Source organism: Eschrichtius robustus, chromosome 12 (genome assembly GCF_028021215.1).
Source record: "Eschrichtius robustus isolate mEscRob2 chromosome 12, mEscRob2.pri, whole genome shotgun sequence".
NCBI classification, from domain to species: Eukaryota; Metazoa; Chordata; class Mammalia; order Artiodactyla; family Eschrichtiidae; genus Eschrichtius; species Eschrichtius robustus.
This window is the reverse complement of record NC_090835.1, coordinates 7,910,179-7,936,820: the sequence shown is the minus strand read 5'-3', so window position 1 is coordinate 7,936,820 and position 26,642 is coordinate 7,910,179. Positions and strand designations below refer to the sequence as shown.

At 47.5% G+C, this 26,642-nt stretch overlaps 1 protein-coding gene across 2 annotated transcripts in view; it reads right to left on the bottom strand.

Moving 5' to 3' along the window:
• The window catches only part of SRGAP3 (SLIT-ROBO Rho GTPase activating protein 3), a 136,175-nt gene that overhangs the window by 30,924 nt on the left and 78,609 nt on the right, over nt 1-26,642 (bottom strand). For both annotated transcript variants that reach the window (XM_068557315.1, XM_068557316.1), the window contains exons 10-14: nt 24,765-24,792; nt 19,725-19,827; nt 14,601-14,661; nt 12,802-12,879; nt 3,272-3,406 (exon numbers count right to left, since the gene is read on the bottom strand). In XM_068557315.1, coding sequence (XP_068413416.1) covers nt 3,272-3,406; nt 12,802-12,879; nt 14,601-14,661; nt 19,725-19,827; nt 24,765-24,792 — 405 coding nt within the window. The remainder of the gene's footprint in view (nt 1-3,271; nt 3,407-12,801; nt 12,880-14,600; nt 14,662-19,724; nt 19,828-24,764; nt 24,793-26,642) is intronic.

Below are 26,642 nucleotides of genomic sequence, written 5' to 3'. Positions count from 1 at the left end.
CCAAGTAGCTGACATCTGTGAGTCCCACCTGTGAGATCAGCCCATGTGGTTCAGGGGGAGGCATGTTTTTTGTTTTGTTTTAATTAATTTATTTATTTATTTATTTTTGGCTGCATTGGGTTTTCGTTGCTGCATGCAGGCTTTCTCTAGTTGTGGCGAGCAGGGGCTACTCTTTGTTGTGGTCTGCGGGCTTCTCATTGCAGTGGCTTCTCTTGTTGCAGAGCATGGGCTCTAGGCGCAAGGGCTTCAGTAGTTGTGGCTCGCGGGCTCTAGAGCACAGGCTCGGTAGTTGTGGTGCACGGGCTTAGTTGCTCCGTGGCATGCGGGATCTTCCCGGACCAGGGATCGAACCGTGTCCCCTGCATCGGCAGGCAGATTCTTAACCACTGTGCCACCAGGGAAGCCCAGGGGGAGGCAGTTTTACTCTCAGTTCCAGGGATGGAAATGTGACCCTGGCCTGGCCAATCAGAGCATCAAATTCCCCTAGCCACAGGGCTGGGCCCAGGGAGGGGTCCATGGCCTAATCAGAACAAATCAGGGTTGATCCTTGGGACTCAGCTGGAGAAACCTAGAGAGAAGTTCCCTCTTGAAACTGGGTAGAGGAGCAGCTCAGGGCTCCCAGGAAAGAAGATGGTGTCCGGGAGTGAAGTCACCACATAGCTGGAGGGGACAGATTCCTGAAGATGTCGTGTGAGGTCTGAGTCCAGCTGGGCCTAAACTTTTCAGATATATGAGCCAATACATTCCCTTTTACGGGTTAAGTCAGTGTAAGCTGAGTTTCTGTCATCTGCAACCTATGAGTCCTGATGAACACAGGCAGGGACCAGGTTTTATTAGACTCTTTAAAAACACCAGCTATAGCACAGGCCTGGCACAGAGTAGGTGCTCAGGAAATGAACACTGAATAAATAACCACCTCTTGAGCTGTATATTGGTCAAAGAGCCTGGTGATTCTTGGGCTCTTGTCTCTGACCCCCGTTTTCAGGTCAACCTTAGAGATACAGACATTTAATCAGTCAGGCCAGGGTTGGGGGCAGCAAATTGGGCTTGGTAAGGAGAAAAAAGTGCTTTGTGGGCTTTTCTCTGTAGAGAGAGAAAGCTCAGGCCAAGAGTGAGCTACCAAAGCTCCAATGATTATCTGCAGGGCTGATGCATAAACCCATGTCAGTTTCTTTTTCAGAGAAAAACATGTTTTTCTCACTCAGTCCCTCCTCTCTCCAGCCTCCACATCCTGTCAGCATGTTCCTTTTAAAAGACAACTTCCACCTTTCTCGTCTGTATCCAAGGCCCTTCATGATGGAGCTTCAACCACCCTTGCCTGCTTCATCTCCCAGCTGCCGCCCCTTCGCCAAGTATCTGAAGATGATTAAGAGCCATGCTTCTCAGAAGAAGTGGGCGTGCACCTCTGAGGCACTTACAAATATGTGGGGCATTCTCTGGGGTTGTTGCAGTGACTGGAGGGTGCCACTGGCATTTGGGATCCAGGGGCCAAGGTGCTAAGGGTCCTGAATGTGTGGGACACACAACAAGGCACTGCTCTACCCAAAATGCCAGTAGTGCTCCGCAGAAAAACTGTGCCAGGCCACCTTAGCCACCCCCCACCCCTCCACCCAATCACACAAAGGCTCTCCTGCTCCAGGCCTTTGCACACACTGGTGATCTCTATTCTCCACCTGGCATGCTCCAGCCAACCTTCAAGGTCTGGTGCCTCACCAAGGCCTCCACACAGAGTGGAAGGCTCTGGCACACATATCGAGTCCACTGCCCCCCATACAGGCCCCTCCATGTCCTCGGCTTCAGTCACAGTGCCCTAGACCACCTCCACTACTGTTTATTAATACTGTTTTCTTAAATACATTTCTTTAAAAAAGGAGACTTTACCTCACTCTGTAAAGGAGAAACCAGGATCACTTGCTATAATTAGAAGGTAACATAAAAAGAGATACAATGAAAGCAAAACAATGCTACCAAATTATAGGTAGACATTGTTTTATACAAAAGTTTCTGAGACTGAGGCCCTGCTCTCTCTGTTTAGCAGGGAGAATGACTTGTATGTTGGGGGCAGAGCGGGTGTCACTCCTTGATGTAACCAAGGCTTTGGGAGGGAACTGAGGTGGGACTTTTCCTCTCACACTGTGATTCAAGGTACACAATGCCATGACCTTGTACCAGGGGCCGAACACCTTGTCCGCTCAGGAACTGGGCTATTGGAACTTCTGGAAATATTGGCTGAGCAGGTGACACGGGGCTCAGACAGGGATGGGCCTCTGTGGCCTGGGATTTCTGAGAGGTGGTCTGGAGCCTGAAGTGGATCAGGAAAGATGAGCACGAAGTAGTGGGGGGCAGAAGAGTGGAGGAAGAGCCTTTCACACAAGACAAATAAGAGGGTTCAAGCCTCCTCAGGCTCTTGTCACCTCCTGGGCACTTCCGTGGCTGCAAATATCCCTCAGAACATTGTGAGAAGCATCCCTAGTGAAACGGGGTGTGGGGAAACTTTTCTGTAATGCAAAGAGTTTATTAAAAAAAAAAAAAAGAGTTTATTCCAAAATACTAACATTCTAATGTTCTAAAATTAGAAGTTTATTTTAAAAAATATTCCCAAAACGTTGCCATGGATTTTGGCATCTTTCTTACAGTCAAGGTGCCTTTACTGCAGCCCCTAGATTGGGCTCCTGCCTTTATCCACAGAAATACTAGTCAAGAAGGACTCTCATGGCTAGTGATGTCAGAGGAAGCTCCCAATCAACTTATTTTCATCATTTCCCTGTTTGCCATGTTGCTGACCTGACTCCCAAACCTTCCATGGCTCCTTGTAACCCAAGGGGAAAAGCTCTGGAATCCTTGCAAGGCATTCAACGTCTTCCCTTTCTTGCTCCATCTGACCCTTCCAGCATCTTACACCATGTACTGGCTGGGACACCCTCCTGCTGGTCCCATTGATCTGTGTGTCCCCAACCCTTCCCAGGATCCCTGAGTCCATTCCTCCCCGAAGACTCTACTCACATCATTCTCCCTCAGCTGTGATCCGAGAAACCAAGGCTCCCTCTGCCTCTTCTCTTCTGAGCTCCTCCTATACCCAGAGGTGTACCAGGCCCATGAGTCCTTCTATTATAAACCATCTTGTCATTTCCACAACTAGGTTTTACGTTCCATGAGGACAAGAGTCATATGGCTTCTTTCAAGGCACTCCTCCCCTGCAGCAATGAGCCTGGATTGCAGCTTCGATAAAGACTGGTCAAGAAATTGATCATTCCACCTGGGAAATACTTACTAATAGTAGATATCAAATCTTGAAACCTTTCCTTAGGAAAGAGTGGGTTTTCCAGTCCTCGGAAATACAGTTTTAGAACGCCAGCGACTGAATTGATATCTCGTTCATTTTGATCATCCACAAGCGGGTCTTCACCTAAGGGGAAACAGGAGATGACGATTCAGCTCGGTAAGGGGGCAGGGTGTGTGCAGATGGCGGAAGAGGCGACCTGGCCCAGCCTGAACTGGAGGACAGATGTGACAGCCTCTGCCACATGGCATGCTGAGAGTGCCCCCTGCAGCGGATTCTGAAACTGCTCCAATCTATAAGAACGCTGTAGAATTAAAGCAATGAACATCCGTCACCCTACTACACTTACACTCATCTTGCCATATTTGCTCTCCCTCCCTTTCTCTACTTATATTTAGTACTGCTCAATTATTTGAGAGTGTTTTGTAGACATGACAACACATCACCGCTAAATACTTCAACACATTCTTCCTAAGCATAAGGGTATTCCCCTACGTAACCGTGTATTGCACCTAAGAAAATTAACAAGAGTTCCAAAACACCGTCTCACAGACTTTACTCAAACATTCCCCATTGTCCCATGTCTTTCATAGAATTTTTCAAAAGCTAAGATCTAATCAGTGTTCACACAATTCATTCAGTTGTTATGCTTCTTTAGTCTTTTTTTTTTTTTAAATTAATTTATTTATTTATTTATTTTTGTCTGTGTTGGGTCTTCGTTTCTGTGCGAGGGCTTTCTCTAGTTGTGGCGAGCGAGGGCCACTCTTCATCGCGGTGCGCGGGCCTCTCACTGTCGCGGCCTCTCTTGTTGCGGAGCACAGGCTCCAGGCGCGCAGGCTCAGTAGTTCTGGCTCACGGGCCCAGTTGCTTTGCGGCATGTGGGATCTTCCCAGACCAGGGCTCGAACCCGTATCCCCTGTATTGGCAGGCGGATTCTCAACCACTGCGCCACCAGGGAAGCCCACTTCTTTAGTCTTTTGAATGCAAAATAGACCCCAACATTTTTTATTGTTAGTTTTTCATAATATTGACATTTTTTGAAGAGTCCAGGCCAACTGCCTTATAGAATGCCTCACATTCAGGATTTGTCTGATTGCTTCCTCATGATTAGAGTCAGGTTAAATATTGTGGGCAAGAATACTACGTGGGGGGCTTCCCTGGTGGCGCAGTGGTTGAGAATCTGCCTGCCAATGCAGGGGACACGGGTTCGAGCCCTGGTCTGGGAAGATCCCACATGCCACGGAGCAACTAGGCCCGTGAGCCACAATTAGTGAGCCTGCGTGTCTGGAGCCTGTGCTATGCAACAAGAGAGGCCGCGATAGTGAAAGGCCCGCGCACCGCGATGAAGAGTGGCCCCCGCTCGCTGCAACTGGAGAAAGCCCTCGCACAGAAACGAAGACCCAACACAGCCATAAATAATAAATAAATAAATAAATAAAACTCTTAAAAAAAATGGTATCATAATATATACATTTAAAAAAAAAAGAATACTATGTGGGTAATACTTGATCACTGGGTTAAGGTGGTGGCCTCCGGATCTCTACACTGTAAAGGTATATTTTCTCCTTTGTAATAACAAGTGTAAAATATAAAATATTTTTGTAAACAATAAGTGATCTATGTGCATGTCATCATGCTTAACATATTTTACCCAGTGCTTTCAGCATCCAATGATAACTTTTGCCCAAATCAATTATTACCCTGCGCTTCTAACAAAATGGTGATTTTCTGATTCTGTCATTCCATCTACAATTATTAGGTGGCATTCTTCCCCAAAGAAGAGCTTTCTCCGTGTTCCCTCCACCCTCCTATTTTTTTTTTTAAACATTTTATGGGCTTGTTTTTATCATTTTTAATTCAAAGTGTTATAAGCCACTACATCACTATTCATTGGGATGCTCAGATTGTCCCCAAATTTGGCTAGGGGGAGTCCTTTCTTATGTCCTTTGATGCGACCTCTATTGGGCACTTCCTTGCTTTCTGGCATAAAAGATGTCCCTGAATCACCTGGTACTTTCCTTGACCTAGACCTGGAATAAAAAACTTCTCTAAGGAGCTTTGTTTGCTTTTTGTAGGGCATGGTATTTAGAAACCAAGATCTAGGTTCTAGGTGTGCTCATTGCTACAGGAGTGTCATAAAGAACATCTAGGTTCTTTCAGTGCATAGAGCTAGAATATACATATATATTTTTTTTTTCACAAGTTCACACTGATATTTCTAATTCATGTTTAAGATACAATGTTTTCTTTACCTTCATTTATTTTGTATTTGCATTTCATTTTTCTTACAGTGAAAATCTTGTTCTGAATAATATTTATAATTGATATTTTAATGTATCTGCCTTATCCTACAATATACATAAAATAGTTTCAGATTTTTAATAGCAATATCACCACTAACAATAAACCTACTACATAAAAATTAAGGTTTATTCACAGGGCTTTTTTTGTTTTTTTAGGCCCTCAGAATGTATCCCACTAAAGACATATGATCAGAAGACAGAAAGTAGATTAGTGGTTGTCTAGGGATGGGGGCTGGGGTGTAAGGGGTACAGGGAATGACTACAAATGGGTACAGGGTTCCTTTTAGGGATGATGAGAAATTTCTGAAATTAGATTATGGTGATGATGTATAAATCTATAAATACACTAGAAACTACTAAAATATACACTTCAAAAAATGGATGAGCCTTATGGTATGTAATTCAATAGAGCTGTTAAAAAACTGTATGACCAGAGCACATGTTGAAAAGTTACTCTCTGTATGGTTGTCAGTCTGATATACAGCTTATTTGTTTCTATTTATATTCAATTTTAGGGATTTAATTTTTTTAGACATCCTTTTTTTTCTAAAAATATGCAATTTTGAAAATATAAAGCATCCACATGGCCCAGGAGTCATAACCAGATAAAAAGTTGCTTGCAGAGAAGCCCTATTCCTCTCCTTCTCTCCCTACACCTTACATTTAACCATTTTCATTAGTCTCTGGTTTGTCCTGCTAATCTTTTTTTCTGCAAAAATAAGCAAATACACATATACAATTTTTTTACGGTCCCTCATTTCTTACACAAAATGGAAGTAGCACACTCTGCTACTACATATACCTGTTTCTTCTCTTAACAGTAAATCCTAGAAATCCCTCCTTGTCAGTTCATAGAGATCTTCCTCATTTTTTTTTTTTAATGGCTGCAAACTACTCTATTTCATGGATAGACCATAATGTAGTCAACCAGTCTCCTATGGATTGACATTCCCATCTTTTGCTGTTACGAATACCGCCACAACAAATAACCTTGTACCTGTGTTTCTTATTCATAGAGGTGTGTCTCTGTGGTAGGTTCCTAGAAGTGGGATTGCTGGGTCAAAGGGCAAACAAATGTGTAGTTTCATCAGATAAAGCCAAATTCTCCTCCAGTGGGGCTGCACCATTTTCTCCTCCTACCAGCAACATAGGAGAAGGCTGCTTTTCCATAGCCCTGCCCATGGAATGTCTTTTAAATTTTTGCCAATTGCACAGGGGAAAATATCTCAGGAGAGCAGCACTTTTCAGTTTAATGGGGGTTGCTGAGCTAGTTCACCACCAGGAGTTTCCATGGGGGACGTGAAAGGAAGCAGGCAGCAATCTGACACCTCCGTGAAGGTGCTGAGAGAGGTCTGCTCAGTGGGCTCCTCCTCCTCCTCCTCCCAGAACAGCCCAGAGCAATCTAAGTCTGGCAAGCAATGAAGAGCAGAACTGCAAATTCATACTTGGATCTCTATGCTCTGCCTCTGTGGGAAGAGAATGTGTGTCACTGCCAGGGCCTCTGCTGGCCCTAACATGCTTTAGTGCGAATTAGAGAAAGACACTCCTCCCACCTCCTGAACCAGGGCTTGTGGCTTCCAGGGCATGAGCCAGAGTTCAGCACACTCCTGTCCTCGTGGCCGAGTACTCTTGTGCAGTGCCCAGCCTGAACGACTGTGTGTGGCGGCCCAGGCACTGTGTTCCATAGGTCAACCTCTCAGACGTTCCCGTAGGAGGAGATGAAAATGCTTCCCCCACAGGGGTTGAATATAAATGTCCCCAGCACTTCATGGCTGCTCTTTACTGGTACTGGCCACTCGCCAGATTCTGCTCCCTCAGATCACTGTCTCCGGAAAAGGACTCATCTGGGACCCACCAGCCTGCACTGAATCGATCACACACACACACACACACACACACACACACACACACACACACACACACACACACACACACACACACACACACACACACACACACACACACAGGCATAATGACTGATTGCTTAGAATGAGTTCCTCTAGGATTACCTTTTTTTCTCTAAATCAGTTTTTTCTTTAAATTTAAGCTTCAGTTTTGAGTCACTTAGTTGGCTGTTGCATCAAACGATTCTTTGGTTTTATAGGTTGCCTCCCAGTGATGCCAGATGGGATCAGCACAGCCCCAGTTGCCAGCTGCTAATGCCTATAAAATACCATCTTCCCCAAAGGAGAATCATTTAAGAGTTCTTTGGACTTCATCTTCAAAAGTAGCCAAAGAATTCAAGTGACAGGTTATCCCAGAAAATCTTTTGCAGTTAGTGAACTTAAGGTATAAGTAAGAACATTCAGAATACCACACACACAGTTTAGGTGATCTTGGTATAGTGGTGGGACAGCAGTGATTATAAAATTAAAGTAATTAACATGTACATGCTCTGTTGGGGAAGACTAAAGCGAAACAGGTGTTCAGCCTAGAAAAACATTTCTCAGTGGATTTCCTATGAAGTCAATGTGTCTGGGGTTTAACTTTGAAACAAATTTAAAAATTTAAAAACTGGAAAAAAAAAAAAAAAGAAAATGCTTCCCCCACAAGACTTTCTCATGAGGAGGGAAGAGAGAAAACATAAAATATATATATATATATTGCCTATACTGATATAGCACTTTTCAAGTGAGAAGCACACTGGCACATGTGATCTCTCTTAATCCTCACAGCAGCACAGCACGGCACCAAGTGGGCATGGTCCCAGCACCACCCCTCTCACCTGCAAGAAAGCTGAGGCCCCAACAAATGAAACAACTTGCTCATGCAGTCAAAAACAGACACCAGCAGCTCCCAGGTCTCGTAATGCCTGGGAGATATTCCTTCTTCTACCTGTGGTTTTCAATTCTATCTGCTGCCTGTCTGCCTGCATGCCTATCTATCTATCTATCCATCATCTTCCTTCCTTCCTTCCCTCTCTCCCTCCTTCCTTTACAGTAGAATCTCAACTTTTTTTGTTTTTCAAGAAAAATGTTCCCATGGATGAGCAAAGCTGCCTTAGTTGAATTTGAGAAAGGTGCAAGCCCTACCTTCTCAGCTTCCCTCTTTATCCCAGTAGCAGCCCTTGAAGCCCCTCTGAAGGACCGTAAGAGTTTGAAAACTCTGCGCTGTATTAAGCTGTTCCCCTAGTGCACCACACATTACTCTTGTGGTCTCACGATCACATAAAGCACATAAAATAAAAGCACAAGGATTTTTATTTCCTCCATATAAGCTCTCCTTGTTAAGTATGGTTAACTTATTGAACACACACACACACACACACACACCATCCATTCTTGCTCTTCCTCCCACAAGGCACTTCGTCCATAAAAGGAGCCATCCAAACAATCCTCCCTCCTAGCCCAGGCCTTTGGCTCTCTGCAAGGGTAGCCAATTTTGGCTCCAGAAATGAATGGAATTCCAGAGTTCAAGATGAGCAGGATGGTGTATGTGAATGATGGCTTCCTCCAGGAGGAGAATTAGAGCTAAAATTCCAGGCCAGTCCAAGAGAAAGCTAGTTCCCACTTTTCTAGCTAGTTTCCCGGGGAGGGAGGCAGAATTATTACCAAACAGCCCTGCCTGCAGCCTGCTCCCAGCCAGGTCGCCCCAGAATTGCCTAAGGGCTGAAGGCAGGCTGCACCCAGGGCAGAGTGAACACACGGTGGGTGTGTGCTCCCAGCTCTAGGGGAACGTGCTGCTGGATGGGGGCATGGCAGGAAGCCCGCAGGTGGTCTCTCCAGGGCAGGTCTCTGTGGCCAGGATCCTCCCAGCTCCATCCCAAGGCTCCGCAACGTGACAACCCCTCCCTGTGTCTCCCGCTCACACCCCTCTTCCTGGGGTAGGAAACAGATCTGAGAAGGGCCACATCCAGAGTCTAGAATGTGTCAGATCCTACATGCCATGATTTCAGCCCCGAATCCAAACCCTATGTTGATGTGAGCACAGCGAAAGGACCATTGACTCCCTTTCCAGCCGCCCTTCCACATGAGGAGAGAACGCAGGCAGCTCTCTCACCTTTTACATACCAAGAGGACAGGGGATTGGTTTGTGGGGAAAACAGAGAGGCAAAAAACTAGCCTGGGAGACAACAGCAAACCACAGCTCTCTCCACAGCACAGCTGCTGATTCCTGCTTTTCCATGATGTTTTCTCCTTTATTTTGCCAGAAGATTACAGGAAGATCTCAAAACTTGAGTGCTGAGTTTGAGATTTATTGACAGCAAAATATAATAATAAAAATCATAATCCCAACTAAAACCCTGGTTGACTCATGTCAGAAGAGAAAGAAAGCGGGTTTAGGAATAATAAGCCAAAAATGGATTTCCCACATGTAATTTTTCAGAAGCTTAAGGAAAAGAGGTCTGTGCTCCTTTCAATAGCCTTCTGCAAGGAGCGTAGGCAAGAGCTTCGCCCAAAGAGAGAAAGAAAGGGGCCAAGGAGGAAAAGACCCATGTTTGTTTGAACAAGTGGCAAAGGACAGGCACCCTGCAGGGATTAGAGGGTTTAAAGTTTTAAAAATAAAAGGAAGAAAGGAGAAACACACAATGTACTGGTTTGGAGAGAAAGTTCCATCACAAGTTAGAGCAGGTGGGCCGCGAGGAGTGGGCTCGGGCCGCTCGCTGCCAGGGGCTGCGGAGAACACAGTGGCGAGCCAGGGAGAGGGAAGCTGGTTTCAGGAGAGTGGGGAGGAGGTGCCCAGAGGGTCAGCCAGGTCAGGAACCCAAACCCAGGGCCGGTGGGTGGTGAATGTCAAGAAACAGAAAGTAATGCATGTGGAAATCTGGGTACCAGCCAGCCCGGAGAAGCCAGAAAGGGTTTTTCTAAAAGAGACATCCCAGGAACTATTCTTTTAGAATAAGCCGTGCTCCCGTGTAGGCTCGGGTGGAGCAGAAGGACGAAGCGGGCAAGGGAATGAGATTCATCCCGGAACGGGGGTGAGAGGGAGAGGCGCCAACTGCACACGTGAGGCAAAGAAAAAGCAGAAAACAATTTTTGCAGCTGAGGTTTGGGTCAGGTGATCTCTTCGCTCCAAGGAGCAGAGAACTCTAATTTGCACAAATACCCTTCCAAGGCACCTGAGCAAGTAACAGAAGGTGCTGACCTTAGAAATCACGTTCGGGAAGGAAAGGAAGCAGCGCTGCTGGGGTGGGGATTGGGTCTGGCTGCCTGGTACGGCAAGGTACTTACTTACAAGACACTGGCAAGTAAGAAAACACAAGGGGGAGCGGTCACCGGGCTGAAGGCACCAGGCAGTTTACTCATAACATACAAGGAATTCTCTCTGATGGGATGAGCCTGGGAGGATGGAACCAGCAAAGGGTCCAGACCACGGCTCTGTTCACTTACAATGAACACAGGGCAGCAGGGGTGTTAAGGAGTTGGGGGAAATAAAGAAGCCAAACCCTGGCTGGGCTGTCTGTCGTTGCCAAGAGAAGCTCAGGGAAATGATGAATGACACTTCTATCAGGGATGCTGGGGGGAGGATACCTCTTGCTTTGTGGGCTTTGCACATGCTGTTCCCTTGGTCTGGAATGCCCTCTCCCTGCTTCCCCTGACTCTTACTCTTCAAGCCTCAGCTTAGGCATTTCCTCTTCCAGGAAGCCTTTCGAGGCTTTGCTATTCCTCCCCCTTCCACCCAAGCTGGGCTAAGGGCTCCCATGTTACCCAGCGCTTACTCCATCCTTGCGCTGACCGTGCTGTTTACTAAACCGGTTCTCTGCTAGCAGTGACTTGTCTGTTGTTCCTATCATATTGCCAGGCCCTAGTCCATTACCCAGTGCAGTGCAGGGCTCAATGCAGGCTTGTTGAGTGGATGAATAAACGCGTGAGTAGGAGCTTAGAGCAGGGCAATTCTGGGGCTCCCTGGTTCTAAGTACCCAAGATCCTGGAGTGGACTCCAAACCCTAAGCTCCCCAGGACCCTCCTCATGTGCCACTGAGAGCCACATCCAGCCCAATCCTGCTCTCCACACCCGGTTCCAAGCCAGAGTGCCTAGCGCTGCAAAGCTCTGTGCTGGGGGCTATGGTGGTGACTGCCTGGGGCTGACAGACTGCTTCCTCTACCCTGGAGCTAGATCTCAGGACGGAAGCGGGAGGATAGGGTGACGGTGAGTCTGCTCAGGAGGCAGCCCCTCCAGGGGAAGCCTGGCAATAAGTCGGGAGAATTCTAGGGCTGGAGCCCCGGGGAGAGGCTTGCTCAGAGCACAACCAACAAGGACAAACCATACACCTTCCAAGGCTATTAGGAGGATTACATAGAAGAATGGGTAAGAAAGTGCTTTGTAAATTGGGATGTGATGTATTGCGGGGAAGTGGGTTTGGGATCGGGGTCGTCAGACCAAACTTAGTACCTAACTACTCAGAGAAAAATGTAGTAAATCAGAGCTGAGGAGTAACTACGGAGACGGGATGCTTCCAAACGCTGTGAAACTAGAGGTGGAGATATTGCTTAGGATGCCCCACACTGGCTCTTCTTTCCTCCCTGGGATGGGCTTTGTTCAACAACCAGAGAGCGTGACGCTGGAAAATATTGCCTTGAACGGAAATGCACGGACTCTCAGTTTCACTGTAGCAGCAAGATATGTACTAGTATAAAAAGGCAGAGGTTTAAGAAGAATTGAGCTCCTCCTGACCCTAGTAAGTCCTTACTTCGCTTGGACACTGCCACTGGCCATCTGTTCCCATCAGGGATCCCGAGGCCAAGGGAGGCTCAACCAAATAAGCCACATTCTGCTGGCCACTTCATTTCTGATAAGCTTTTATACCAAAGTGGGAACTAGGTAACCTCCCCGAGGGTGGGGGAGTATAGCTTTGCCAAAAACACTGCATAAAAAAGAATTAGGCAATTCTAAGCCACTCCATGTTATCTAGCTTCTTCCAACTTTTCTAAAACACAGCAGCCTTTACAGATTTGCACAATGATTCCAAGGCCCTCTTTCCCAGCAACCACTGTAGAGCCCACCAGAGAAAGTCACCCATGTGTGCTGGTAAATGTTCAACAGCTAGCTCTTTGGCGGGGAAAAGAAAAAGATCAAAGGTCTTAGTGTTTGCCAATTTCTGTGGTGTAAATACTCCCACCTTGGCTGATTTCGAGCTACCAAGGTGAAGTCGCTGAAGGTGACGTTGGGAAGAGATGTTGATACAAGCTGCCCCAGCACCACTGGCTCTAAGACATGCGTTAACACCCATCCTGGCTTCCTCTGGACACAAGCTGGAGATGATCACTCCACACCTACCTCTCTCAAAGGAATTTTTGATGTCATTGACTTCAACCTGGGATCCTGGCACTCTGAAGATCCCTTGCTGCTGGAGTCCTAAAAGAAATAAACAAAAAAAGAAAGAGAAAATGCCTTGAGCTCATCAGACCACTGGGAACACGAAGACTCTCCCCACTGCTTGCCTCTTTCTCCCGCCATCCTTTGTAACAGAGTCATTCCCAGTGACCGTCTCCTGGCAGAAGCCCAAAAGGAGCCTTTGCGATGAACTTCAGCTGGTCCAAATACTCAGTCACATTCTGCTTCATATGTCTAAGGTCTCTTGTTTGGGCTTGAAGGAAACAAGATGTTTATATCAACACTGGACCAGTGAATGACTTCCACTCTAACCCACAGGCTAGCTCAATCAAATAACTGGGTAGTGAATGCTGCCTAGTGCGTTCACCAGTTGCACTGGTCCCAAGTAGCTTGGCCTGAGTTTACAAATGCCATCGGAGTTTAACAGCCACAGAGATTTTGAATGAGAATGATTAATGCCACTCCCTCAACCATTCCCTCGCCTATCACAGACATCGTCTTCCTTCAAGAAAATCTAGAGTCTAGAGTGCATGCTGGCTTGGGATCAAGGAGTTTGGGGGACGTTAACTTATTGAAGAAGGACAATCTCATTTTTTATGTTTCTACGAGGCCATAAAAAAGAGGAGACCTTGATACCTGACACAGCAGTAACAACAAAACAGCGACCTATTAGATTGAAGGAATTAGAGGGCTTCCCTCATCTGAAAAGGGAATTAAGACTGGGATCCTTTCCCTGAGATTCAGTTTTTCTGTATGAAACAACTCTCCACTTTATAATTCAGGAAAGTGTTTACCCTTAAAGGCAGGCTTTAGTTAAAGTTTGGTTTGTACATATAGTATGTGCTCAATAAACGTTGTTCATTTCTTTCGTTAACCAATGCTGAATTTCTACCACCTGTGTCTCTTACCCCATCCTCCTGGCTCATTCTTGTCCAGTCACGCTGGCCTTCTTTCCCATATTAGGTATTAGGTCTTGACACTCGCCATTCTCTCCACCTGGACTGCATGGCTGGCTTCTTCTACTCAAATATCACCCCCTCGGAGACGGCTCTCCTTACAACCTTAGCCAAAGCAGGCCTGCCCTCCTCCAGCCATTCTCTATCCCCTTTAATTAGTTCCTTGGCATTATCACTACCTGAAATTATATTATTTGTCTCTCTGCTTGTTCATTCCCTTGCCCTTCTAATTGGTCATGTAAGCTACCTAGGGCCAGCATCCTACCTGTCTGGTTCGTGGCTATGCTGCCATTGTCAAAAACAGTGCCTGCTATGCACTCTGGAAATATATTTTTGGAGGAATGAATAAATGAATAGATGGAGGCACAATTTAAGTGCTGGGGACACCATGTAGCAAATCCCAGACACTCTATTTCCTCCATGGAGTTTACCACAGTCTAGCAGGATTAACTGATCGGTTGACCAACCTCATTCAGCGCTCAAAGTGCAGAGCTCTGGGCTTGGGTGGGAGCAAAAAAGGAACTAATACAGTTCTCCCATGTGCCCTCCCTGCTCCTCGGTTCTCCTAGTTCCTGGGTCTTCTCACCACCACTTTCAGTTCCGCTGACACACAAGGCTCAATAGACAGCACTCAAGACAGCAGCTGTTCTATGGAACGTTTTCCCTCTCAGAAGCAGAGCAGCAACGGGAAATCTTCCCAGATGAATTTGAATCTCATTTCTTATGAGAGCAGCCTAGCACCTGTTCTGGAAAGAGCTGAAAACACTGCCCTGAGATCAAGCTTACCGTATAAATTGATGTATCTGATGCAGCTCTCGACGACCAGTGGTATAGCTTGTCCTGAATCCTTAAGAAAAAAAAGTTGTGAGTTGTATTGGACTTGGCAACCACCACAGGAGAGAAGACACTGCAAACACAGATTATGAACTCAAGCCAGAATATTAGTACCATCGGATTAGTAGGAAAACAAGCAAGGAACGACTAATTCTAAAGTCTCCACAAACAGTTAAAATAGAAAGTCTTCTGTGATTGCAGAAAAGCCATAGCTGTGATCATTTTAAAGAAATGCTCTGTCTTCCTACTCAGCTGGGAAGGAATCAGGGCTCAGGAGGCCTGATAGGCACATCAGGGAAGGCGAGGGAGCCCACCGCCTGGAGGGGCTGGAATCCGCCCTCGAAGACTTCTCTGCCTCCCACTGCCCTCAGCCCCATCTCAACTCTCTTCTCCCAGCGCTCAGGGCAGGATCAAGGCCTCTGCCTAGTACTGTAGGACCTGCTGCCAGAATTAAGAAGGACACACCATGGGGGAAGCAAGGCTGGCCCCAGGGGTCATTTTGAGCTCGGAGAAGGGAAGACCAATTCTACTCACAACGTAACAACCTAAACATCTAGACAGATATTTGTTTAACAGTAAACACATTACAAGGAAAAGTTCTAGAAACAGCTAACGTCAGCCACTGACCACTGAGTGGCAACCTTAGTCAGAAAGGCTGAATAAGATGCAGTTCTAAATACACGCATCTGGGGTGTGAATGTATTTTCAATTATATTTTCCTAGACTGGCCCACGGCCCCAGAGAGCTGGGCAAGGGATAATTTTCTTTCGGATCCCATGATTGGTTGACGTCTCGGCTATTTCAGGCCACTTACAGAGCATAAAATTTTTTTAAAACTCTCTTTGAAAACGGGCCAAATTAAGCACTAGCCTCCTCAGAAGGTGAGGAAGCAATGAGGCATATGTAATATGCTCATGTAAAGGGACAGAGAAAAAACCATGAATTTGGATGCTTTCGTGGCTCCTCCACACCCCACCTGCAAATCCTTTCCTTGATTAACTACAGTCACAGAGAGGATAATAAAGTGGACTCATTGGCAACAGGCAAGGCGGGCCCTGTGCTATAAGTCAGGGCTAAAGACAGGTTCCATCCAGTTAAATGGGGCTGACGGACCTTTCCAGTAAATACCTGGTTCCTGGTTCGAGCATTTCTTCTTCCTCTGATAACAAAAAATAAACAAGGCAGCAGAGCAGAAGAAAAAGAAAAGATTACGCAGAAGTAATAAGACCAGTTAGAGCAAGCAGCTCCTTCAGAGTCCGGGAACGCCGAAATGCAATGGCAGCCAGCGGAGGTCCGGGGAGACGGCAGGCAACCTGTGGGCCCAGTGGAGCTCTGGACCTGCCCGGCCAGCCTTCCAGGGTGGCTGCCTCGGACGCCAGGGGGCAAAGGGGCCTCTTTCAGTCCTTGTCAAAGGGCAGGAATGGTGTGTACTGAACACTTGCTTCACCCCAAGTCTAGCTTCTCCTCAACACGGGGGCTGTTTATTCACCAACGGTGAGAGCCCACCTAAGACCCCTTAAGGTTAGCCCAGCCACCCACAGAAAAGGAGGGACACACGCCCTCAGGTGTCTACTGTGACACTGTCCCTGCAAGTCAGCTCAGGAAACCTCACTCTCAGCTCTTAGTTAACCAAGACCGTGTTTATCAGGTGCCCTCTGGATAGGACCAAACAGGATTCCATCTGGTTCCAAATTCCACACAGCTGCCCGTGCTTTCCTACCAAACACCTGGGGCAGCTTGTCCCGGGTACCCACTTGGCTTTGCTTTTCTTCTGCCCACGGACCCTCACCCTGGCACTGAAAAAGCCTCAGGGAACCCAAAAGCTGACAAAGCCTGGAGGGAGGGAGTGCAGTGGAGTCAGAGAGCCTTCGTGATCTTGCGGGCAGAACCGGAGACTTTGCTTTCACTGCAGTCGCCCATTTGCAGGGGAGCACTGCCTCTTCTTCCTTCCCACACGTGCAGTGGGTCAGGCTCTGGGGCGCGTGCTGTGTCCATCCCGACTGAGAAACGGGAGGATGTGCGCCTGCTTGCTGGTGTCACCCGTCCAGCCCCTGGCATCTCAGCAACTAGAATTTTCCTATGTCGACTAAGCCTACCTGAACCTAGGACAGCAGTGCCAGGTGATCAGACGGGGCCCCATGGGCACTCTCCGGAAAGCCCAGGCAGCACTAACAGCTAACATTTCCATGGTGTTTACTCTGCGCCAGGCAGAGCTCTAGAACCTGGCAGGTGTTACTCATCTGATCCTCGTCACACACTCAGGAGGTGGGTAATAATCATTCTCATTTTATTGAAACAAGGTAAGGACTCCCCCTGCCCCATCCCGAAGGTAGACCTCCTGGGCCTCAAAATTTATCATAATAAATTGGGTTTCCTTCTGTCCGGGAGAAGGGGGGAAAAAAATCACGGATTTTGAAAAGAATCCATTCAGGTAAGGTCCTAGAAATTTATAAAAGTAACTCCAACTACATTTATCCGTCATTCTTGGGGATGCTTCCTTGTCCCTCTAAACCCTCATAATCATGGAGTTTCTGTGATGTTATTTTATTGAAAAGCCTTTCAGAGCTTTAGAATTTCAGAGCTGGGGATTCTTAGTTCACGCTGAATCTTCTTCCAGATAGCATGGGAATCATAAGAGGAAATTAAATTCCATTCCCAAAGGCTGAAGGACTGGATGCATCACACTGCCTTTTCATTTTCTGAGAGTTAACAGTCCTTGAGGTTGGGGTCCCGCCGCTGCAGTGTGTCCCCACAGGGAGCTTAGAGTGGGCACGCAGAAGAGCTGGCGGAATTGCACTGATGATGTGAGGTACAAGCACACGTGACTATAAAGAAATGCATTCGCTCAACAAACATACTTTTTTCAGTCAAACGGTCCCCTGAGGAGCCTGTGCTCTTATTCCAGCAACATGCTGCTGCCCAGTGCTCTGGGGTGTCCCTCTCTGGGGGCTCTTTTCAGAGCCAGTCCCCTAGTGTCCACTACGGCCTATGCCTCTTGCCATGTTGTGGCTCCAGTGGCTACAAAGCCGGGCTCTGATTGGCGCTGCTTTTCATTCCAAAGACTGGGGTGTCTGTTCTCAGACAAAGTTTTGGCACCGCTGACAAAGGTCCTGCTGCAGGCTCTCGGAAGACTGACCAGCTGCAGCAACGGCTATATATTTAGAATAAGGATGTGGCTTCCTGGTGACTACCTCCAAGGGGCAGACACTCCCACGGTTGATGCACGACACTCGATCGTCATGCATTTTATGTAGGAGCTCTCCATTCAGAGAGTGTTTCACTAAACAGAACACCTAACTTGCAAATGCCATCAGGTAAGAGCTCCTTCCAAGCGTCCTGACAGAGCACCCGTTTCCAAAGAGCTGAGCATATTCTGAAAGGTGTCTGTGTCTCTGGGCCTTTGCTCATTCTGTTCCTCCTCTCAGGGGCTCCTCCGTCCTCCCCTCTGCCGTGCTCCGACCCGTCCTTCAAAGCCGCCCGGGCCCCAGTGCTCACAGTTCTTCCTGCTCTGCGCTCTCACAGAACTTATTTCCGTGGGGAATCAGTCACCAAGTGCTCATCCTGAATCATCTTCCACGTTCAGCTTTCTGTCAGAAACCTCCTGAGCAACATGATAAGCTCCTTGAGGGCAGAGAGAGTAGCAAATGGGCCTCAGTCCCCTCTCAGTTCTGGAGTATGGCTTTTTCGAGAAAAAGTCTTGTTGGAGCGAGGAGGGAGGATGAAGAAAGGGCTCTTGAGACAGCCCCTCTTCCCATGACCTTCTGGATGGCAAACTGCTCACTCGGGTCCCCTCCAAACAGCACCCCTTCCCTGATGCACGCAGGAGCGCCCCTCCTTTTGGGGTCCTCCACACCTCCCTCCTCTGAGGCATCCTAGAGCGGCTGCTGCTGTTTCCCACCCCCGGGCAGTCCCAACCTGTGCCCTCCTTTTCCCCTTTCCCTTCCCCCACTGTCCCCCAGAACTCAGCTTACAGGCAGAGGGACCCAGGCTGGTCCTGCCTACCCCCTCCCACGCCTGAGGCCAACCCTCCCTGCCCGGCAAGTCCTGTGCGTGCCCTACATGAGGCCAGAGGATAGAGAGCCAGAGCGGGGGCAGCCTCAGCACTCCCAAAGTGTCGGCAGGGCCCGAGAACCTGTACTTTTCTCCTGACTCTTATTTTCTGCAAAGGGTCTTCGTTAGATGGGGGCAGGCTTCCAATAACTGTCAGGGACCTTCCGCTGTTCCCCTAAGTAATGTTCAGAATGCATCTCCCCTTCCTCAAGTGTGTCCCCCACGTGCTGCCCTTTTCAACTCCACCACCATCTTAACTTGCCTTGAGCTGTTCTATCTGGAATGGCTTGATCCTGCACCCTTTGCAGCCAAGAAGCAAGAAGAGAAACTCACTGAGGTGAAAAGCTTTCTTTTTAGTTTAAGGTGTAAAGGATTAACCTGGAATTCTAAAGGGACTACCTCAGCTCTTTTCTCTTCTCCCAAACTGCCTAACAAGAAACAAAATTAGGTGGAAGGGTTGTCTCTCGTACAAATTGTATGTGTTGTGTTCCCTTGCTGGTATATTCTCAACTTTAAAAAATCACTTGTATAAAAACACTGTTACTCACAGGGCTTTTCTTTGTGTTGTTTCCAACCTGTCTCCTCCTGGGAGACGTGAGTGTGACTCAAGGCGAGGGGGTTTCTCTAACTGTCCCTCAGGCTGGTCAGGACTGCAGTTCCTGAAGCAGTGAAGTGGGGCTGGCAGGGACCACTGTCCGGCATGGATTCAGCGCCACCTGGATTTTACTGGGTCCCAGCACAATTGCAACCCTCCCCCAGGGCTGAGAATCAAGGGAAAGCACTTAGGAGCAACTGGTCAGAGGCAAAAGCAGCTCTGATTAGAAGCCCTCACTGAAGCTAAGAGCAGGCTGCCGGGAGGACCAGCTTGCCACGAGGCCTGGCCGAGGGCCCGGATTGAAAGTTCCAGTCCGTCAGTCGTTGGTAGGTCAGTAGGTTGGGGCAGGGCTGTTGGCCAGGGGAGGAGGTGGAGAAAGGCTGCCATTACATTGGGTGCATTCGCGGACTCCGTGGCTCCCCAGCAAGTACCTTAATGAACGCTTCCATACAGCCGTTAAATAGTTTATGGCTACACACTGAGAGAGGCCTAGGTCTCCTCATTTTCTGTGGTTTAGGGGGAAGACAGGGGGGCCTAGGGGAAAACGGAACAAAAGAAATCAAGAAAGCAACCAAGGTAAACATACAACTGGGAAAGACGCTCTTATGACCCACGACTGGAGGAGAACACAAAATGCAAATGGAAGGCCTGAACCCCCAGCACATTGGTGTCCAATGCTCCATCTGAAGGCCTCTGGATGTTTAAGCGGGTCTTAATTTACCCACGGTGTCAGGCAGGAGTAACACAAATGTATTCTAAATCACAGGAGGGCACAGCACGTGTCCAGGAAACCATTGAAACTCCAATCAGGGCTGTCATCCCGCAAAGCTGACCAGATGGAGGGGGAATCAGGGGAGAGATGTAATCTGTAGCCCAAGAAAGCAAGAGACTTTCAAAGATGATTGGAAGGGTTAATTTTCATTATTTTGGCTTAAATGCATCACCAAGTCTCAACTCCCACTGTACCAGGGCACTGATCTTCCTAATGCCTCCTGGCATTTCAAATGCACTTGACTAATCTTTATTCCGTTGATCTAAGAGCCAGGCAATTATTATTCTTATTTTAGAGATGAAGAAATTGATGCCAGGAGGGAGGCTGCAGCTTCTTTGGGGTCCCCAGGGGACCCAGGATGATGATTATCTGTCCTTTAGTCAAGTACACTTTCAGTTACAGTGTTTTCAAATCCATTATCACACTTAACGTCAGCTCAACCTTGCGCGTGTGGTCCCATTTTACAGAGGCCTAAACTGAGGCCTAGAGGGGGGAGGTGGCAGAGCTAGGCCCCAAACCCAGGCCTCTTTGGCTCCAATCCCAAGGTTTTTCCCAAAGGGTCTGTCATGGAGCCTTAGGGCACTTTCTCATTTCCAGCCAAGGACTCATCCATCCCATTAACCCTTGCCAGCGGAGGACCCGTGGGGTCAGGTTGAAAGTGTCTTGCTTGACTTTAGGATCTCCGTTCCCTGTGCTCCATCTCGGCCACAGGGAGGGGCGACCATACCACAGTTCACCAGCAACAGCGAAACAGCCACAAACACTGGACCAGTTTCCAGAGTTGCTCACATGCATATACCTGTGTTGGCTTATTTGCTCATCTTTCACCACCCAAGTTGGCCTGACTCAATGCTGCCAGCCTTCTAGGGCAAAGGGCTTTCTGAGGTTAGGAGGAGGGTCCCTAACCAAGAGACACAGTTCATTTGCAACTGGCTTCGTTCATAATTTGAGAGGTACCAAGTGGAGACCAAGCCTGACACAGATAATGTCCATGCGTGATGAACACAGACCTGGGCCCACAAGCCTTGACTGATTTCTGTGAATGGGCAAGAAATCGTATGTGCCATGGAGCCAGTCAAGGAGATAAGACTCATGCTGCCTTGCTCACTGGCCTTGTGGTGCCTGTCTCCCTCAGCAGGCCCGCCATCTAGGGAACTCGGATCAACTTCTAGGTGTCTGAATACTGAGCAAATGCTGCTAGCTCCAGGACATGCATGGGCAAAGACACAGTGGAATCCAAATCTCATGCCACCCAAACACTGGAACTAAAATAACAGCACAGACCAAAATTTTGCAAAGAAACAACAGGCAAGATTATTTTGAGCTCGTCTTGGATCTACGTCAATTTGGTTAGCTAAGTCCATGTCATTTCTTTTTCATAAGTTACTTATTTTTTGAGGATGTGGGTATGTGAGAGTGATATTTCTTACAACAGATCTGCTTTTGAATTTCCAAATGCCAAAAGAGAGTGCCAAAAATGTGACAGGGCCATAGGTTTTACGTATCATAACTGGAGGGTAGCAGCTGCACCACCTTGTTTCCATGGTGATTTGGGTTTCTGTTTTTGGACGTTCTCACATCATTTCCTTATCTCACACTGCACGATACCCTCATGACAACCCTGTGAGATAGGCAAAAACTATTAAACCTACTTTAAACATAAGGCAAACGAGCCCATGAGAGATTAAGAAACTTGCCCAAGGTCACGGGAATAGAATTCAGCTCTTCCTACTCCAGGTTCCGGTGTGATTATGGAAACCGGGAAATTGATTTTATCACAGAACATTCAGCAATAACATTAAATCATCTATTAAACTCTCATGGTCAGCAAGAGTACAGACTCTTAATGCAGGTGTTGGACACCCAATACCAAAAATATCTAGGGTGCCTTTAAAATTTATATCCTAAAATAAGTCCTAAGGATTTTTTTTTTTCCTTTAAGTTCCATAATTTCTGCCCAATCCAGAAAGCGAAGGACTGTTAGAACCGCATCAGGATTTCTTTCTTTCGTGTGGTGCTCTGTGCAGTGAGCGGAATCTCTGACAAGGAAACGTAGCTATCCCAACTTTGCATGACATCAAACTGATACCGACTTACTGAAGTGCTGGGTGGGGCACAAAGTGGGGAGCAGGGGGGCAGCTCAGCCAAGGAAAGTGGGGCAGCCTAAGCCTTCCATCTCTTCTGCTGCTCAGTTGCAGAGCAAAAGGAAAGAGAGAGAGAGAGAAAGAGGCAGGGAAAACAGGAACAGAGAAAGCCACGGAGAGGAAGAAAGAGAAACCAGAGACCAATGTCCCCTTTCTGCCTTTCAACCAAGATAAAAATTAACACGCGTTAGTAACACAGGAATTGGCCTCAAAATTATTCTGTGACCAGAAGGATGGTTATTTCCCTAGACGACCCAACAGACGTGGGTGTCGACATCCAAAATGGCGGCAATATTGTAGTTCAATGGTGGTCAGGCTCTTGGAAGCTGTGCGTGGGTGTGCATGGGGTTGCATCTGTTTGGACAAGAAATCTCAAGTGATTTCACTGCTAATCCAGACTTGGAGCGAGTCAACCTAGGTTAGGGAAGCCAGTCAATGGTTTGAATAACCATATCAAACCTTACACTTGCATCTGGCTTTGCCATTTACCATACATCTTTCAAGTGCATTATTGCATCTGGTCAGCCTAATTACAGGGTTATTATGAATTGGGGCTATTCTAAGATAACGTTCTAAAGTATGAGAAAAAAATATACAATGTGTTGCAGCCCATGTGCAAAAATTGGTCTGTCTATACAAGGCCAGCAACAACTTGGCTGAGGGGACCTGCTCAAATAATCACCCAAAACGACACTGACCTTGGACAGGAAACTATGGCAGATAAAGAGGGCCACAGTATAGAAATAGCTCACCCAGGGCATTTAAGATAAATTTTAAAAACACTTCCAAGTTAGCAGTGCACTCCACAGTAAGTTAAAAATGATTTTTGGAAGTAAGAGGAAGCTTTTACTTTACTAAGAGAGTTGCCTTTGACCTTGGCCAAGGGCCAAAGTGCAGATGGCTGGATTTGCAGCTTAGTGCAGTGTATCTAAGTGGGAGGTCTGTAATCCTAGCTTGGATTTCCCAGGCCCTAGGTCAAAGAGGGTGTGGAAGACAGCATCTCAGAGGGCTTTATTTAAAAAAAAAAAAAAAAAAAAAAAACCTCTCAACTTTTCTCTAAGGAAGACCCTGGGACCTTGCTAAGGGTTTGATTACAGATCTCTCCTACAATCTGCTGGAACCATCTTCTCCCACATGAGTTCTAGGAACTAGGAGGAAGTGAGGGATGGCTCAATTCATCCCCCATCTGTTTCACTATTTGCAGACTTTGGTGTAAAATGTGGCTTCTGTTGTTTTGGGACTATGACAACACTCTTGCAATAAGTAAGTAAATAAATAAATAAATAGGAGTTTGTTTCTAAAAGGTTCTTAGAAAGTAACCCTGCACATCTGCTGACCCATGTGCTGGGAGGGCCTCGCCTGGTATCATGAATCATCCCAATGTCCGGGGACTGCCGGGGCCTAGAGGAACAGCTGTACGGGCTAAGCTTCCGGAGAGCCCTCAGTCTTCCCCCACCCTGGGCCAGCAAACTGAAAACCCCAGAGCTTTCCAAGCCTTTTCCCAGCCAACTCCCTTCCAGATGAGGCGGGAGTTAAGGGTTCATCCTCCCTCTTGCCAAGTAGGACGGCTTTCCAGGATTCTGGGCCACTGGGAAGAACTTGTGGGAAAAGGATGTCTTTGGGTCACTGGGCCCAGAATGAGGCAGAAGTAGCTCTCAATGGCCACATGATGGAAAAGTGCAGGCCTCTGGGCCACCAGCTCAATTCAACTTGGGCAGTGGGACAGGCATTGCTGGGAACACGGAAATGGATGGGCTCTAAGGAACCCGGGCAGCGACAGGGCTGCTTATGGACCTAAACTCTCCTCAGGTAGAGGAAAGGTCCAGTCCTGAAGCCAGCCTCTCAGCTACCAGCTGCTGAGTGAAAGTGTTCACTGGTTCTGGTCTGCTCAGGGAAAAGCCCAGAGGATAACGTTGAGCGAGCTGGAGAGAAAGCAGAAGCTGCCCACTATTACTTCCCCCACCAGGGGCTCTGCCATCAGGCCATCCCAGTGCTGCGAGGTCCAAAGCCAGGGCAGGCAGTAGCGAGCGTCTGCGCGCGCTCGCGTGGATATGCGCATGCGTAGGCCCGGTGGTGTGCGATTCCAGCCAAACCCGGAGCCTTGGTAAACTGGGACCCAGGGCTGGGCCCCACGCCTCGGCGGTTTGCTCAGCAGCCATAGAACGGATGGGGAGACAGGCGGGCAGCTACCCCACAGCCTCTGGCTTCTCCTGGTTGCCCTCGGCCACTCTGCAATATATATTACCTTCCCGTCCTCCCACCAGATGGATAGCAACGAGGGACGACACCCACTTCCCACAGCAGCTCTGAAAGGCCCCCTCCCCGTCACCAGTCTAACGCTGGAACCAGCAGAGCAGCCAGAAGACCTTTGCCTTCCCTCTCAGCACAGCCACACCCCCGTGGGGACACGGGCGAGGCGCTGTCCCCTCTAAGACTCCTCCGCTGCCCTGAGCTCCAGCACTGTCTCGCCACCTCCCCGCCTGTCCTGCTCCTCCCCCCTCCTCCCACTGCCCACTCAGGCAGCAGGTGAAGGAAACAAGATGCACCGCTCTTACCTGGTTGTACCGCATTCTGCTCTCTCCCCTGGAAAGAAAAGTGTACATTGATTTAATTGTTGGTTTTGTTTTCATTTTTGTTGGTTTATTTTATTTTTGAGCAGAGAACATTCATCTTTTTCTAAAAACAAGAAACAACACCTTAACTTAATTATTTGTGAAATGGGAAATCTTATTATGCCTAAGGTATGTTCTGTTACGAAGAACTGAGTCTTATTAAATCCTCAGTGCCTCCTATTTGTAGGGCCATGTTCACATATATTTCATTTGTTATTGTTCCTACACAGTTTTTTTTCCAGCGGGTCTCAAACTACAACCTGCTGACCACTGGCATCAGAATCTTCTGGAACTCTTGTCAAAAATGCAGAGTTTTTGGCTCTTTCCTGGATAAGGACCCAGGAATCTGCATTTTGACAAGCACTCGCGGTACTCTCTTCTATGCATACCCCAGCTTGAGAGCTCATGCACTGCTTTCTGTCCACAAAGGTTTACTGAGCACCTGTCATGCCTGGTACTGAAGGGTATCAGCCATAAGACACCTTCTGTTGTTACTCAACCCCCCAAGCACCCACGCCCAGCCCTCCTGCCTTCATCCTCAGCTGAAGACCTTCTCGCTTCCTTCACTGGAAAACAAAATCAATAAGACAGGGTCTCTGGGTACCACCATGAGACCTACCCACCTACCTGCGCCTGCCCACTCCCCTGCTACCTCCCTTTCCCAGTGCTCTGGAGGAAGCATCCTGCTTCTGCTAAAACCCAGACCCCGTGCTGCAGGTCCCATGCCCTTGGCCCTTTTCAGGGGCTTTGCTTCTGCAAGTGTCTCCCCTCTCTCTAGCATCGCCAGTCTCCTCTCTTCTGGATCATTTCCATCAGCGTATCAACACGTACACTGGATATATCCAACCTGCCTTTTAAGCCTCCCCTTGACCCCATTTCTCCTCTAACTCAATCTCCATTTCTCAGCTCTCCTTTCCAGCAAAACTTCCTGAAGGAGCTCTGTTTGGAGTCCCTGTCGCTTCCTCCTCTTGCCTTACTGCAGCTGGCTTTTGTCCTCACCACTCCACGGAGACTGCTCTGTGCGGCTGAACCCAATGTCTCCTCTGCTCTTACCTGACTGCTCAGCACTCAGCACTGCCTACCCCAGTTAATCACTCCCTTCTTCTTATAAAGCTTTTTCCTCTTGATTTTCGTGACTCTGTACACTTTCCAGGTGTCCTTCCTGCCCTACAGGCTGTTCCTCAGTTTCTCTTGTTGTCTCCTCATCTGTCCACACTCTAACCTCTAAATATTGGAATGCCCCCAGGATGCAAACTGGGTCTCCTACCCACCCTCTCTAGGTGATCTCAAATGCTTGCTGAGACTTCCTAACTTAATCTCCAGATCTTACATTTCCCTGGAATTCCAGACTCATATCCACTGCCCTCTTTTTTAATTATTGAGGTATAATTTACATATAAAATTCACACATTTAAAATGTATAATTCAGTGATTTTTAGTAAATATTCAAAGTTGTGCAACCATCACAACTCAATTTTAGAACATTTCCATCACACTGAAAAGATCCCTTGTGCTGATCTACAGTCACTCCCTCTTCCCATCTTCAGCCTATGGCAACCACTCATCCACTCTCTGTCTCTATAGATCTGCTTATTCTGGATATTTCATAAAAATAGAATCATACAACATGTGGTCTTTTGCATTTGGCTTCTTTCACCGAGCATAATGCTTTTGAGGTTCATCCACAGCATGATTCAGTACTTCATTATTTTTATGGTGCAGTAGAGAACCTCTAAGCCAGTGCTGTCCCATGGAAATATAATGCAAGCCACAATTTCTAGTAGCCACATATAAAAAGTAAAGAGAAACATGAAAGATTAA